We start from the raw sequence: 17,241 nt of genomic DNA, 5'->3' as shown, positions 1-17,241 counted from the left end.
AGAAATCTTTCATAGATAACCAGAAATCAAGGAATGAAATGCACTTGCACAGGTAACTAATCTTCATCATTCAATCGGTATAAGTTGTTGGTTACCCGATGTATTGGGTTTCTGAGTGTTTTCAAAAGATTTTCAAACATGCCTTAACTACTGATTTCCATGATCGGAAAAAGAGAATAATAATCACTCATTCCCAAACTAATATAAAATTGCAAATAGATGTGTCAGCCAACTAACAGTCTCTATAGATCTATCTACTACTAAAAACTTCGAATGTAGCTCCTTATAAATGCTATATATATCTGCATCCTTTCATTCCATGCTCATCATCACCCATTCCCAAAACTCATCAAGTCCTCTCCTGTACATCAATCTCTTCTGTCTCTTTGCCTGTCAAAACAAAAATGGTTTCCAAGTCTCTTGGCCATCTCTTCCTTGTTTCTTTCCCAGCCCAAGGCCATGTAAATCCTTTACTTAGACTTGGAAAAATTCTTGCCTCCAAAGGCTTCCTTGTCACCTTCTCCACTACTGAAACCATTGGCAAACAGATGAGAAAAGCCAGTGGCGTCATAGATAAGCTGACCCCGTTCGGTGATGGCTTTATCCGGTTTGAATTCTTTGAAGATGGATGGGGAGACGACGAGGATTGGCACCAAGACCTTAATCAATACTTACTTCAACTTGAGCTTGTTGGTAAACAAGTAATTCCTCAAATGATCAAGAAAAATGCAGAGCAAGGGCGGCCTGTTTCTTGCCTCGTGCACAACCCTTTCATTCCTTGGGTTACAGATGTGGCCACAACTCTAGGTCTCCCTTCTGCAATGCTTTGGATTCAATCCTGCGCTAGTTTTGCCTCATATTACCATTACTATCACGGTACTGTACCTTTCCCTGATGAGGAGCACCCCGAGATAGATGTCCAGTTACCATGCATGCCTCTCCTAAAACATGATGAAGTGCCTGGTATCGTATATCCTACAACTCCTTATCCTTCCTTGAGGAGGGCTATTTTAGATCAGTACAAAAATCTTGACAAGCAATTTTGCATCCTGATGGAAACATTCGAAGAGCTTGAACCAGATCTTATCAAGCACATGTCCGAAATCTTCCCCATCAAGGCCGTTGGGCCACTATTCAGAAATCCCAAGGCACCACAGACAACGGTCCATGGAGACTTGCTGAAGGCAGATGATTGCATCGAATGGCTTGACACAAAGCCACCTTCATCAGTTGTTTATGTGTCTTTCGGTAGTCTCGTGCAATTGAAGCAAGACCAATGGAACGAGATCGCTTATGGGTTATTGAATTCGGGCGTCTCCTTCTTGTTAGCTATGATAGCACCCCACAAAGATGCAGGACATGACCTCCCTGTTCTGCCAGATGGGTTCTCGAAGAAAGCAGGAGACAGGGGCAAGGTGGTGCAATGGAGTCCTCAAGAGAAGGTTTTAGCTCACCCGTCAGTTGCGTGCTTTGTAACACATTGTGGGTGGAACTCTACTATGGAAGCACTCACATCAGGCATGCCAGTGGTGGCTTTCCCTCAATGGGGTGATCAAGTAACTAATGCAAAATATCTGGTCGACATCTTTAAGGTTGGTGTGAGAATGAGCCGCGGACAAGCGGAGAACAAACTGATTACTCGTGATGAGATAGAGAAATGCTTGTCGGAGGCCACAGCGGGACCTAAGGCAGTGGAAATGAAGGAGAATGCAATGAAATGGAAGGAGGCAGCGGAGGCAGCAGTGGCTGAGGGTGGTTCCTCCGACTGGAATATACGATATTTTACTGACGATATTGTAAAAGCGAATGAGTCTGAGATTGCTAGAAAGTGTATTGGTTCGAACGAGAAAGTGGTTGAACTGGTGGGGTCATCGGCATGAGGAGATTTGCTATATATGCAGTGAATATGGAACTGGTTTAATCCAGTGTTAGTATGATGAAATTACTCTTGTTATGTACTTGTCTACGTTTTCCTTCTTTTAATTAGCTATTAATAATATACAGTAAAGGCCAAATGCCATATAAAGGCCATATGTATGGTTGTTATCGAATTTCTGTACTTTCCTATTTATAATTTGCTAAAATCTTATTGGTTTGAATTGCTTGTGATGGCTGTTGATAATTAAAATTGTTGTAATATTTTTAGTTTTTATTATATTCATGATTGTCTTATGATTTGGGTATATATAAATTTTATTATATCTAGGATCTTTATAATGTCGAGTAGTAATCAAAACTCAAAGAAATACAAAGGTATATGTTTATTTTTTAAGAAAGTATAAATGATAGATCATCAAGTTGGTGGAGGACAACAAATTCCGAACCTTCTAGTTTTGAAAAATTAGTGTCTCAAGGATTTTTCGGTCTTCAATCCAGGATCATGTATTGTTATATAATATGATGTTTAAAAATATTTTTTATTTGAAAATATGTTAAATTATTATATATATATATATATATATTTAACATTAATTTATTAAAATTATTGGAAAAAACTTTAATTTAATAACGAAAGTAATATTTTTCACTGAAAATAAATGTCCTTTCTATGGAGCCCACAAATCGAAAACGTTTTCACTACCAACGGAAACGGAAACCTCTTTCGCATGTGTTTCCCTTTTCAGCACCAACATTAATGGTTTCGGACCTGGTTTCCATTATTGATGCGCTGAATAGTGTACGAGGATAGTGCATGGCGCCCCTCCCTTTCTGCCACTAAAGACATTGTTCCCAGGTTTTTGGATGTTTTATATATATATATATATATTGAATCATCTTATAGAATGATATTTAAATATTTATTCACTTATATTATTGTTTTTAAGAAAATTAAAGTTTTTTTATAAATATTATTAATTATTTTATGATTAATTATATATTAGTTTAATAGGTGGATTTTTTAAATATAATATACTAATTAATATTAATTAAAAATAAAATGTCTTATCTTGTTGTTCTAGCTTAAGTAGGAATGAGATTTATTTTTTGTTTTGAGAATTGTATCCATATTGTTTTCACATGTTTTCAAACCTGTAGAGTTGTAGTTATTTTTTTAAGTATTTTTTTATTTGAAAATATATTAAAATAATATATATTTTTTAAATTTATTGTTGATATCACCATATTAAAAAATACACAAAATTTAAACAAAGCAAAAAAACCAATGACGAGTCATTTTTACCAATGAAATTATTGATGGAATTTATTCCATCGGTACAATCCGTTAGTAATTTCGTTAGTAAAATGTTAACATTGTTTATCATATCAATTACAAACGGAATCATCAACGAAAAATACCATTGGTATTTTCCAGAGAGCTCTGGAACTGTTCACCCCTCAATTGCACTGTTAATTGTTGTTTTTTAAAAACTAAATAACTAATGGATTAAAAGGTCGTCAATGTTATTTGACGGGTTTCTAAAAAATTTTGATTAAATTAAAATTTTAAATTAAATATTTAAGATAAAATCATCGATGGTGATATTTGACGGTTTCTAAAATTTTTTGATTAAAAATATTAATATTTAATTATTCGTCTGAAAATCGTTAGTAAACACACCTCAATAAAAAGTGTGGAATCCTCAATTTCAAAACAAACAAGGCTCCTTTCTTCTTCTTCTTCTTCTTTTCTATATGTAAAAAATATCAATATTTATTTTTTTTCTCTTCTCTTCTCTCCTCAACTCCTTCTTTTCTCCTCCATGCTCAAGTATGTATTTTTCTCCTTTTTTTTCTTTTTAGTTTTTTTTTTAATTAATATACTTTATGATTTTTACATTAAGATAAAAAAAAATTTCTTCTTTTTTCGTGTTTTTTTTTTTCACTATATTTGTTTTTTTTTATTTTTTTTATTTGTTTTCCTTAATAATTGTATGCATGTTGTTGTAGGATTTTTTTTATTCCTTATGAGATCAATTTTAATTGATTTATTTATAGGATTTTTAAATTTTGAGCAATTGCAACTTTATTTTTTTCATATGAATTTTTTTAGTTGAATTTATTTTTTTTGTTATTTATTTGTTGCAAATTTGTTTGAGTTGATTTTTTTCTTTTTTTTTTTTGAAGTGTTTTGAGTATTATAGAGTGTTGAATTATATTAATTTAATTATTTTATAGTTTTGTAAAATAGATTTTTTAAAATATTTTTAAATAATTACCGACGGAATTATATATGGACATGCCGAGAAAATACCGATGAAATGAAGCAAATATATTTTTTTTTCATGCTTTTTTCCATCGGTAAAATAATTTTTTTATTACCAATAGACTTACCGACAGACAAAAAAATACCAATGAAGGATTTATCGACATAACATTTCCATCGATAATTTCATTGGTAAATTAATTACCAATGGAATGATAGTACAAATACCGTTAGTAAATATAAATATCATGGTAGTGATAAATCACTATATCAATTGTTATATAGATGATTGTGTAATGTTAATAACATTATATCAACACAATAACATGATATATCTATTGATATGATAATATGTTAGTTGTGACATCCATAAATATGTTGACATAGATATGTTAACATCATAACACAGAAGCTTGCCTTAAATTACACGATGTTATTTGGAGATGGCTGGGGTACTTGAAGCCTAGATTTGAAGACTTTTTTTTTTGTTCTTTTCATTGGTTTTTTTTTTTTTATCAATGATAAATTAACAAAATAAGATTTAAACTCAATAACTCATATTTAACTTTCATCACCTTGAATAATTGTGGTAAAAAGTTAAATGTTCATACACATATAATGGCAGGTGAAAATGACTGGCGAAAAGGAAGGTGGCTTGTAAGGGTATTTTTAATGAGAGAGTAGTCAAAAGTAAGTTTTTAGCTTTTCTTTTTTATTTTATGGCTTCAATGAAAGAGCTAAATAAAAAGTTACTTTTATGTTGAAGAAAATGAAGCCTTCCATTTCTATCAAAAATATTAAAATATATTATTCAATAGGTTTTCTTATTAAAAGTATCAATATTAAAATATAAATGAATTGTTAATTTAATTTTTTTTATTAGAATATATGTGTGTGTATAAATAAAATTATATTCACATTATTAAAAAACCATATCAATAAGTTTTCTTTGAAAAATAATTTTTTTGTTATTTAAAATGCTTTTAAGACATGCGACTGAAGTAAGAGAATCCAATCAAATGCATTGTAACTTAATGAGCTGTTAGAAACGTCATACAAATTATATTTCATGAAAATTTAAAGATTTGTTTTTATTTAAATTTTTATTATTATTTTAATATGTTTGTATTAAAAATAATTTTTTAAAATAAAAAATATTTTAAAAATAACATGTATTATTTCTTCAAAAACACACCGATGCAAAGACAGCTGTTTTCGACGCGTTACATGGATATTAGTTACAAATCACCCGACCCCACGAGCACAAAAACACTATTAGGTGCACGCTGTTCAAGTGCAATAGCCAAGAGGTGACAAAAATACACCAGGTGCAAGCATTCTATGGTTACGGACATCCAATCCAAGGTTGTTTCAATCATTTCGGGTGTGATTGGAATAACTTTTATTTTTGTCTTTTATTGTATTTTAAAGATATTTTTAATTTTAAAATATATCATTAATATTTTTTTATAATTTTGATGTATTAATATAACAAAATAAAAAAATTATTTTTTTGTTGGATGAAAGTTAATGATGTATTTGAAAAAGTAAAGAATGAGAGAGGACATTTACCAAACTTCGAAGATATGACAAGAAGGCCAACGCAATTTCAAAATTGTGTTTTGTTATTTATTATAAAAACATGTTAATTTAAGAATAGGCTGGTATAGAGTTTAAATAGATTCGTGTTAAAAAAAATAGAAAAGGAATACTCTAGAAATAATTTCTAGGTGTTTATGAATTAATTAGTGATATTTTATTAGTTATTTTTTAAATATATTTTTAAATAGATATAAGTATGAAAGAGAAATTCTAGATAAATATATTTTTTATCACTTTTAGAAAGTTATGATTTTTTTTTATATCTATATATTTTTTAATGTAGATCTGAAAAATAATTAATAAGATATCATTAATTACTTATTGTATACCATAATAACTTTATCTGATCTGATAAAAAAATTTAGAATGATTTTGGGTAAATCAAATAAAAACTCAGCTTTTATTCTCTTCATATTTTTTTTTTTATCAAGATAAAACTATATTTTTTTAAATGATCAACCATTGTTGGTATTCATCATGCATCACCCTCCACTGATTTAATTGGCACTCTCCTACAATCACAACCTCAATACTAGCAAATCATCTGCAACAAAATGCGGTGATTGTAAAGAGAAACTAGTGTTTATCTTAGGACTACCTGCCCTTCAAATTCGGGACTTTAAAGAATGTTCACCAACTAAATTGAATTGCTCTACCATTACCTGTTCATTTGCGTGCCCGTATTCATCACCATAATTACAAGACTATAATGGGATGTTTTCAAACTTGATCGTTGAAGATATTCACGGGATGCATGTTACCTTGCTTGTGTTGATTTTGAGTAAATTATGAGTTTCATTTTGTCCTTTTTCGTTGTATCTGTACTTTTTTTTTTTTTTTTTTTATAGATCTGAAAATTAAATAATTAATAGGATGTTATTTGTTATTTATTATATAATATGATTTTTGAAAAAATAACTTGATCTGACTTGATAAAAAATCTGAGTTGATTTTGAGTAAAACAAAGTTTAATTTTTTTTAATTAAAATAACGAACTATTTTAATTTTTTTAAAATGATCAACCATTGGTGATATTCATCATCCATCACCCTCCATTGATTTGATTGGCACTCTCCTACAATCACAAACTCAATACTAGCAAATATATCATCTTCAACAAAACACGTTGATTGTAAAGAGAAACTAGTGTTTTTCTTAGTACTATCTGTCCTTCAAATTCGGGACTTTAAACAATGTTCACCAACTAAATTGAATTGCTCTACCATTACTCTATCTGTTCATTTGCATGCCCACAGATTCATCACCATAATTACAAGACTATCATGGGATGTTTTCAAACTCGTTCGTTGAAGATACTCATGGAATATATGTTACCTTGCTTGTGTTGCTTGTAAATTGTAATTTTATGCGTTAGGCTTTAGCCCCGTCGTTCTTGATAAAAAAAGAAAAAAGAAAAAGAAAGAAAGAGTGGTGATGGGTATGTTTTCTCATCCACCCATCAAACCCAAAACAATTTCGTTTTTCGAACATGACGTGCTGGAAAGCACATGTATATATAGTCAAAGTTAAAGTACTGCACAAAGGAGATGTATTATTTACGAGATCAGACGAAAAATTGCATACAATTGACGTCTTCTGCAGCGTGAAGCAGACCTAGAACTAATGGTCAAAAGAGCTGGAATAACTGGTAGCTGTTGAAGTGACACCATTTAACCGGTCTCGAGCTCTGCTTCAAAGGATTGACTGACTTACAGATTTGAAACTGGAAGCATACATTTTTTTGGTCTGAAATGATTTCTTTTGTCTGCTTTTGAAGGCTTGTAATTTTGTGGGAGCTTCGTCTTCTCTCATCAGGATGCTTTTCTTTCCGCTTGAGTGCCTTTTCGCTCCTTGTTTCAATGAATTAATCATTTGGCTTGCCCCCAAAAGAAAAGGAGGCTATTCATCGAGCGCAGGCCACCTCAATAACAATCTTTATTTATGATTAATGACAACGAAGGTTTCTTTTTGAAGTGGTCGAGAGGGAAGGAATTTAACTCGAATTTCTTCAAGACCCTTATCACATGGTGAAACTTTTATGGGAATCTGATCAATTTTGTCTATTGGAACCAAACATTGTTTTAGATTACTTGTATTCACTGGTTTATTTTCTTGAGTTGCATGCTTTTTTTACCTTCTTTTTTTAGATTTTGTACTTTTTTTGGCTTTCAATATTTGATTTATCATATTGATCTTCTTGATTTGTTTTTATATAGGTTAAATGAGGTTATCATGTTTTCCTGTCTATAATCATGAATTTTTTCATAATCAACAAAAATTAATTTAATACACTGCTATTTTAATATATTTTTTTAAAAAACAATATGCCGTTCAATATGTCACTATTTGAACGTAAGCAGCAACTGAATATCCTTCTTAACATGACGTGCTGGAAAGCATATGCTAGTGTAGAATCCAGGAAGCTATTTATTAATTCTCCCGAACCATCATTAAGGCATCCCCATCGATCGCTTTTCGAACTTCTGACGAACTAGATATAAAACTAATATTACAAAGAATATTATTTACAGTAGGGTCAATCAAAACTGAAGATGTACTTTTTTTTTAAGAGCGCACCGTGTCTGTAAATGGAAAGTCAAATTCATTGACTCACAATTTATTATTATACATATAAAATCGTTTTTTTTTTTGTTTAATTCAGTTTCATCTGCATAATTCTCTGCAATTTGTTCTTGTATTATACGGTTAAGTTGGTTTTTTGTCCACTATAATGCTTTTCTAATCTTATTAAAGAAGAATAACCAGAAATCAAGGAATGAAATGCACTTGCACAGGTAACTAATCTTCATCATTCAATCGGTATAAGTTGTTGGTTACCCGATGTATTGGGTTTCTGAGTGTTTTCCAAAGATTTTCAAACATGCCTTAACTACCGATTTCCATGATCGGAAAAAGAGAATAGTAATCGACATCCAAAAGTGCAAATAGATGTGTTTCTCGCTTCTATAATCACATTATACATTTTGCTCTAATATGACTGCAAAATCATTGAAAGCTACAGTCAATTAATTAGCGTAATCAAATTTGATTTCATCTTTTGTTCAAAGAAGCAAAGGAAAGAGTTATAATGGAAAAATTGTATACAAATGGCCGTCAGCCAACTAACAGTCTCTATAGATCTATCTACTACTAAAAACTTTGAATGTAGCTCCTTATAAATGCTATATATATCCGCATCCTTTCATTCCATGCTCATCCCTCATTCCCAAAACTCATCAAGTCCTCTCCTGTACATCAATCTCTCCTGTCTCTTTGCCTGTCAAAACAAAAATGGTTTCCAAGTCTCTTGGCCATCTCTTCCTTGTTTCTTTCCCAGCCCAAGGCCATGTAAATCCTTTACTTAGACTTGGAAAAATTCTTGCCTCCAAAGGCTTCCTTGTCACCTTCTCCACTACTGAAACCATTGGCAAACAGATGAGAAAAGCCAGTGGCGTCATAGATAAGCTGACCCCGTTTGGTGATGGCTTTATCCGGTTTGAATTCTTTGAAGATGGATGGACAGAGGACGAGGATAGGCACCAAGACCTTGATCAATACTTACTTCAACTTGAGCTTGTTGGCAAACAAGTAATTCCTCAAATGATCAAGAAAAATGCAGAGCAAGGACGGCCTGTTTGTTGCCTCATAAACAACCCTTTCATTCCTTGGGTTACAGATGTGGCCACAACTCTAGGTCTCCCTTCTGCAATGCTTTGGGTTCAATCCTGCGCTTGTTTTGCCTCATATTACCATTACTATCACGGTACTGTACCTTTCCCTGAGGAGGAGCACCCCGAGATAGATGTCCAGTTACCATGCATGCCTCTCCTAAAACATGATGAAGTGCCTAGTTTCTTGCATCCCACAACTCCTTATCCTTTCTTGAGGAGGGCTATTTTAGGTCAGTACAAAAATCTTGACAAACCATTTTGCATCCTGATGGAAACATTCGAAGAGCTTGAACCAGATCTTATCAAGCACATGTCTGAAATCTTCCCCATCAAGGCCGTTGGGCCACTATTCAGAAATCCCAAGGCACCAGAGACAACGGTGCATGGAGACTTGCTGAAGGCAGATGATTGCATCGAATGGCTTGACACAAAGCCACCTTCATCAGTTGTTTATGTGTCTTTCGGTAGTGTCGTACAATTGAAGCAAGACCAATGGAACGAGATCGCTTATGGGTTATTGAATTCGGGCGTCTCCTTCTTGTTAGCTATGAAACCACCCCTCAAAGATGCAGGACATGACCTCCTTGTTCTGCCAGATGGGTTCTTGGAGAAAGCAGGAGACAGGGGCAAGGTGGTGCAGTGGAGTCCTCAAGAGAAGGTTTTAGCTCACCCATCAGTTGCGTGCTTTGTAACACATTGTGGGTGGAACTCTACTATGGAAGCACTCACATCAGGCATGCCAGTGGTGGCTTTCCCTCAATGGGGTGATCAAGTAACTAATGCAAAATATCTGGTCGACATCCTTAAGGTTGGTGTGAGAATGAGCCGCGGAGAAGCGGAGAACAAACTGATTACTCGTGATGAGATAGAGAAATGCTTGTCGGAGGCCACAGCGGGACCTAAGGCAGTGGAAATGAAGGAGAATGCAATGAAATGGAAGGAGGCAGCGGAGGCAGCAGTGGCTGAGGGTGGTTCCTCCGACTGGAATATACGACATTTTACGGACGATATTGTAAAAGCGAATGAGTCCGAGATTGCTGGGAAGTGCAATGGTTCTAATGAGTTTCCAGTGTCGGTAGTGGTGAAGTCCATTGAGAAAGTGGTTGAACTGGTGGGGTCATCGGCATGAGGAGATTTGCTATATATGCAGTGAATATGGAACGGGTTTAATCCAGTACTGTTAGTATGATGAAATTACTCTTGTTATGTACTTGTCTACTTTTTACTTCTTTTAATTAGATATTAATAATATACAGTAAAGGCTAAATGCCATATAAAGGCCGTATGTATGGTTGTTATCGAATTTCTGTACTTTCCTATTTATAATTTGCTAAAATCTTATTCGTTTGAATTGCTTGTAATGGTTGTTGAAAATTAAAATTGTTGTAATATTTTTAGTTTTTATTATATTTATGACTGTCTTAATTATGATTTGAGTATAAATTTCATTATATCTAGGATTTTTATAATGTCGAGCAGTATTCAAAACTCAAAGAAATAGAACCGTATGGGTTGATATTTTAAGAAAGTAGGTGATAGATTATCAAGTGGGAGGAGGACAACAAATTCTGAACTTTCTAGTTTTGAAAATATAGTGTCTCAATGATTTTTTCAGTCTTCAAGAAAGGATCATGCATGGTTAAGAATTTAACATCACAACTCTTGAACGTGATCTAGAATTAATTATATTGGCAAATATTTGAATTTTTAGTTAATAATGCTGACAATATTCAAAGAGAGTATATACATTAATCGTGGCCCATATGTACATCTTAGTCATGCAGATGGAGCACAATATCGAAGGTTTCAATATAAGCCATTTAAGCATATTTTTGGCTTGAGTATTCTATTGCCAAAGATATGACATTTTGTTTTCCTTGCTTTCATTTTAATAATGAATAACATAAAAGAGAGACTCATCATTCCAATACACATAGCACGTCTCTAAGGAATCGAGGGTTTCGGGCTCCTCGATAGTTGCTCCCAGTATAATGATCAGTCACCTGCTAGAAAGAAAAATATATAGCTTTGAGCAAACGACAGTAATTGTAGGACGCAAGTGAAGTGAATTGGGTTGATATTTGGTTCGTTATACAACGAATAATGCAAGGTAAGGGCGGTTTCTGCTAAGAAACGTGAACAGTGGAGGTTGCACGCAGAGAAGGAGAAGAGGAAAATAAAGGAGGTGGAAACTGACCTGCAGTGGTGGTGCTGTTGTTGATGGTGGGCGAAGATGGGGACTGGCGGAGGACGCTGCTGGTTGTTTTTCCTCTTTCTCAGTATTTTCCTTCTGCCTTTCTTCTCTTATCTTTTCTCCTTCCCTCTGTTTTTCTGGTCTTCTTCTTCTGTTCTCTAGCGGTGGCAATGCTACTGGTGGCGGCGTTGTGGCGGCTGGCGATGGTTCCCGGCGAGGAAAGGTTCTTCTTCCTAACCAGGTGGCTGTGCAATAGGGAGCTGTTGTGTGTGCCGGTCGACAGTTCTTTTTCTGTGTGTTTTTCCCATGTTTTACTTCTGATGGGCTGCATATATACTTGGGCCCATCCATGAAGGGACGTGCCTGTCATTTTAGCAAATAAACTGTACCCCTCCTCCCTATTATTATTTACTATAATATTTTTTTTCATCTTTTCTTTATTTTTTTAATTTTAATTTTATTTTTTAATTTTATTTTTATTAAAGATTAAGTTTTATAATTTATATAATTTATTTTTTTATAAAGTTATGTACCATGAACTCATAACTTTTTAATTTAAAAAGATCATTTATTGATGTGATTATTTTTTAATTTTTTTATATAATTATTTTAATGTGTTAATATTAAAAATAAATTTTAAAATATAATATATATATATATTATTTTAATTTATTTCTTTTAAGAAATAACTCTTATTACAACGATTGAGCACTAATAAAGTGCATTGAGAATCTTAAAGTGGACCGAGATTTTTAAAATAATATATAACAATCTCAATCACTTTTCAACGATAATAGATTACCCGTTTTAATTTTTTTCTTATTCTCTTTTTTCATGATGATCATTTAACACTTTTATTTATTTATTTCTAATTTCTTTTTGAGATTTGATACACGACTAACACTTTGATTTGAGTTTTGTCATTTTTATCTTCTTAGGTTTTTAAAATGTGTTTGGGAATATGGTTGTTATTACTTTTAAATTATTTTTTATTTAAAAAACATGTTTATAATTTTTTTAATTTTTTAAAAATTAATTTTAAGATTAATACATTAAAATGATTTAAAAATATTAAAAATATATTAATTTAAAATTAAAAAAAAATCAAATTTTTTAAAAATCACTTTTTAATAACAATTCCAAACCCCCTCCTATCTGGATACCTACAATGCCATGCGTCATTGCCTGCGTCTATACTTTGCTGAGTTGTCCTTCGTGATTTTTCCATATACAGTGATTTGTCCATCGCCTGCCCTCCTTAACCTCATCTCTCTTTCTCGCGCTCGTTGTGTGAACTGTGAAGTCATGGAAAAGTCTTGAAGGAAAACAAAGAAGAAGAAATTCATGTGCTAATGGTGGCACTCTCATCTCAGGGTCACTTAAACCCCATGCTTAGAATAGGTAAACGCTTAGTCAATAAAGGTCTCCATGTCACCGCATGCTCAAATCTTCCACCATCAACCCCACCTCCTCCCCCATCTCAATCTCTGGAGTCCAAGTTTGCTTCTTCTCTGATGGTCAAAGCCTAAACTACGACCGCATGGCTAATTACGAATCGTACAAGAAGAGTTTAGCCAAATTTGGAACCATCAATCTCTCAAACCTTATAAAGGAGCATTTCCCCAGTAATGGTCACAAAAAGCTCTCTTGCATCATCACCAACCCATTTGTTACGTGGGTAGCTGATGTTGCCATCAATCATGGAATTCCCTGTGCCATGTTTTGGATACAGCCATGTTCACTTTATGCCATTTATTATCGCTTTTACAATAAGCTAAACTCATTTCCTACTTTAACAGATCCTGATATGAGTGTTGAGTTGCCAGGCTTGCCACTGTTGCATACAGAAGATTTACCTTCCTTTGTTCTTCCTTCAATTCTATTTGGTAGCTTGCCTAAAATGTTCTCAGAGATGTTCCAGAACATGAAGAGGTATAAATGGGTTCTTGGGAACTCATTCTTTGGGCTTGAGAAAGATGCTATTGAGTCCATGGCTGATCTCTGCCCTATTAGTCCCCTCTACAAGATTTAACAGTTTTACCGACAGAATTTTTCCGTCGGCGTAAGACACATATTCCATCGGTAATTAATTTACCGACTAAATCACCGACGGATAATTTCCGTCGGTGAATCTTTTATCGGTAATTTTTTGTCCGTCGGTAATAATATTACCGACAGATTTACTGGCGGAACAGACGCGTCGGTAAATTTTTTTTTATTACCAACGGATTTACCTACGGAAATTTCCGTCGGTAAATCCGTCGGTAATTATTTAAAAACATTTTAAAAAAAAATCATTTTATAAAATTATAAAATAATTAAATTAACATAAATCAACATTGTATAATATATACTCAAAATGCTTGGAAAAAAGAATAAGAAAATCAACTCAAAAAAATTTGTAACAAATAAATAAAACAAAAAAATTAATTCAACTAAAAAATTCATATGAAAAAAATGAAGTTGCAATTGCTAAAATTTTAAAAATCCTATAAATAAATCAACTAAAAATTGATCTCATATGAAAAAAAAAAAAAAAACACTCACAACAACATTTATACAATTATTAAGAACAAAATCAATTAAAATTAAATAAAAAACAAATATAGTGAAAAATCATGAAAAAATAAGAAAAAAGAAAGATCTTACCTTAATATACTTGCAAGTGAAGCTAAGGAAAAAAACATTCGTGAAGCATATTAATTAAAAAAGCTAAGAGGATAAAAGAAGAAAGAAGAAGAAGACATACCCGAGCATGGAGGAAAAGAGAAGGAGATGAGAAGAGAAAAGAAGAGAAAGAAATAGATATTGATATTTTTTTACATATAGTGAAGAAGAAGAAGAAGAAGAAGTAGTAGAAGAAGAAGAAATAGAAGTAGTAGTAGTAGAAGAAGAAGAAATGAGTCTGTCTCTTGTGAAATAAGCGGATTCAGGTTTTTTATTGGGGCGAATTACCGACGGATAATTGAATATTAATATTTTTTAATTATTCCGTCGATAATATTTAATTTAAATTTTCAATTTCGTAAAAAGTTTTCAGAAACCGCCAAAAATTACCGATAATTTTTCAATCCGTCGGTGATTCCGTCTGTAATATTTAAATGAAAATTTTAAATCAATTGAATTTTTTCAGAAAACCGCCAAAACACGCCGACGAATTTTCAATCCGTCGGTGATTTTATCCGTAAAGTAAAGCAATTAACAGTGCAATTGGAAGATATACAGTTCTAGAGCTCTCTGTAAAATACCGACGGAAAAATTTCATCGGTAATTCCGTTGGTAAAAAATGACACGTCATCTTTTTTTTTTTGCTTTGCTTTATTTTTTTTTTCCACAGCAATTCCCTCGGTACATACCGAGGGAATATTTCCGTCGGTAAAATCCCTTGGAAATATTTCCGTCGGTAAAATCCCTCGGAAAGTTACTGACGGAAATATTCCCTCGGTATTTCCATTTGTATTTATTGATTTTCTGGTAGTGGCATTGGCCCTCTAGTTCCTCCATCACTTCTTGGTGAAGATGAAGATCACGATAGGGGTGTCGAGATGTGGAAAGCAGAAGATACTTGCACTGAATGGTTAAACAAGGAAGCCCCTTCTTCAGTTATATACGTATCTTTTGGAAGCGTTGTTGTCTTATCAGCAAAACAAATGGAGTGCATAGCAAAAGCCCTGAAGAACAGTAACAGTCCATTTATTTGGGTGGTTAAGCAACCAGACTTACCAGAACCTGATGGTGCAGGACAATTGCCATTAGGATTCTTGGAGGAGACGAAAGACCAAGGGGTGATTGTATCATGGTCTCCACAAACCAAAGTTTTAGCCCACCCAGCTATTGCGTGTTTTATAACTCATTGTGGATGGAATTCTGTGTTAGAAACAATTTCTGCAGGCGTGCCGGTGATTGCATACCCCAAGTGGAGCGACCAGCCAACAAATGCAAAACTTATTGTTGATGTTTTTCGCATTGGTCTAAGGCTTAGAGCAAATCAAGATGGGATTGTTAGCAACGAGGAAGTTGAAAGATGTATTAGAGAGATCATGGACGGACCAAAGTCTGTGGAGCTTAAATCCAACGCAAGGGAATTGAGGATCGCGGCAAGAGAGGCAGTTGCCGGTGGTGGTTCATCGGACAAGAATATTCTGTTGTTTGTAGATGAAATTATTGAGAGTTGTGTTCAATTGAAGCATGCAATGTAGAATGCACGGTTCCTCATCAATATACACAAGGCAACGAAGGCCAATAATGTGATTGGATAATGCTAGGATTACTGCGTTTTTTTATTAAGTTTTGTTTAATTACCTGTTATTTATTCCAAGGAAAGAATTTCAAATCATGAAATGTAGATCATATCATATTTAAGACTGTGTTACTCTACTTTTAGCACTAATAATGATCATTTTTCTAACCGGACTGAAGAAATATACATGGTCTGGATGTGAGAAAACAGATGATATTAAAATAAAATAAAATAAAATAATGCTTAATATATTGATATTGATGGAATATTCATGCCTGCAACAGTAGTTCATTGCAAATATGTTTTTTAAAAATATATTTTTTTAATTTTTATCATTATATTATCAAAATTATTGAAAAAACATAAAAGGAATTTTAATTTAATATTTTTTCAAAATAAATATATTTTTTAAACATTCAATATCAAAAGCTGCTGCTGCAATTTCAAGTCCCAAACACCACCTTAAACTGATGGACAAGAAAGTAACAGGATATTGTTCGTCTGGAAAACGAAAAGTAACCTCTTTTCACTGAAAATAAATATGAAGAAGTTTTCACTTTTCTGTACCAGCAGATATGTAACCTCTTTAACTTTTATGGTTGAGGTTACAATTTATTTATACATAAAATTTAATTATAAAAAACTAATTTTCCTTATTTTTTATAATTTTTTTTAGTAAATTTTCATATTCAAACCTTAATCTCCACTTCTAATGAGTTATATGTGCTTCACTTTTCAGCACCAACGTTAACGGTTGCGGCCCAGGTTTCCATTATTTATGCGCTCAATAGTGTACGAGGATAGTGCATGGCCCACCTCCCTTTCTGCCACTAAAGACATTAGTACCAGGTTTTTGGATGTTTCCTTTTTTATATAAAAAATATATTTCAATCAATTTATTAAAATAATATTTAAGTGGTTATTCAATTATATCTTTGTTTTGAAAAGAATTGAAGGCTTTTATAAATATTTTTAATTTTTTTTTTAATGAATAATTATATATTAGTATAAAAGGTGGACTTTTTAAAAATAATATGCTAATTATTAATATTGATTGAAAATAAAATGTCTTATCTTGTGTTTCTAGCTAAGGTAGTAATGAGATTTTTTTTTTGAGAATTTTTATACTTATTTATTTAGCAAATTTTTAAAAGATTTAAAATATATTTATTAGTGAAGCAACCGTTGCTTTTTTAAAATATTTTTTATTTAAAAATATATTGAAATAAAATATTTTTTTTAAAATTTATTTTTAATATCAACACATCAATACTATTTAAAAAATACATAAAAAATTAATTTAAAATAAATAATAAAATAAAATAAATATTAAAGTTTTTTAATAATATTTTTATCGCACAGGCAGGCCAACGTTTAGTTCGTAGCAAAT

At 32.4% G+C, this 17,241-nt stretch overlaps 2 protein-coding genes and 1 pseudogene across 2 annotated transcripts; all 3 read left to right on the top strand.

Annotated features, from left to right (window-relative positions):
* The first annotated feature begins 214 nt into the window (after window positions 1–214).
* Window positions 215–2,155, top strand: LOC118059165 (gallate 1-beta-glucosyltransferase 84A24-like). Its single transcript, XM_035072013.2, has one exon. The coding sequence runs from the start codon at window positions 405–407 to the stop codon at window positions 1,878–1,880; it is 1,476 nt and encodes a 491-aa protein (XP_034927904.1). The 5' UTR covers window positions 215–404; the 3' UTR covers window positions 1,881–2,155.
* A 6,788-nt stretch (window positions 2,156–8,943) lies between these two features.
* Window positions 8,944–10,768, top strand: LOC118059162 (gallate 1-beta-glucosyltransferase 84A24). The gene has a single exon (XM_035072010.2). The coding sequence runs from the start codon at window positions 9,038–9,040 to the stop codon at window positions 10,544–10,546; it is 1,509 nt and encodes a 502-aa protein (XP_034927901.1). The 5' UTR covers window positions 8,944–9,037; the 3' UTR covers window positions 10,547–10,768.
* An 882-nt stretch (window positions 10,769–11,650) lies between these two features.
* On the top strand, window positions 11,651–15,810 carry LOC118059009 (UDP-glycosyltransferase 84B1-like; annotated as a pseudogene).
* The last annotated feature ends 1,431 nt before the right edge of the window (window positions 15,811–17,241 follow it).

Source organism: Populus alba, chromosome 9, assembly GCF_005239225.2.
Source record: "Populus alba chromosome 9, ASM523922v2, whole genome shotgun sequence".
In the NCBI taxonomy this organism is placed as follows: Eukaryota; Viridiplantae; Streptophyta; class Magnoliopsida; order Malpighiales; family Salicaceae; genus Populus; species Populus alba.
Note: the sequence above shows the minus strand (reverse complement) of the source record. Positions and strands in the feature narration are given on the sequence as shown.

Coding starts and splice junctions, on each gene's coding strand:
- LOC118059165 (XM_035072013.2), top strand. CDS start 405: ATGGTTTCCAAGTCTCTTGGCCATCTCTTCCTTGTTTCTTTCCCAGCC.
- LOC118059162 (XM_035072010.2), top strand. CDS start 9,038: ATGGTTTCCAAGTCTCTTGGCCATCTCTTCCTTGTTTCTTTCCCAGCC.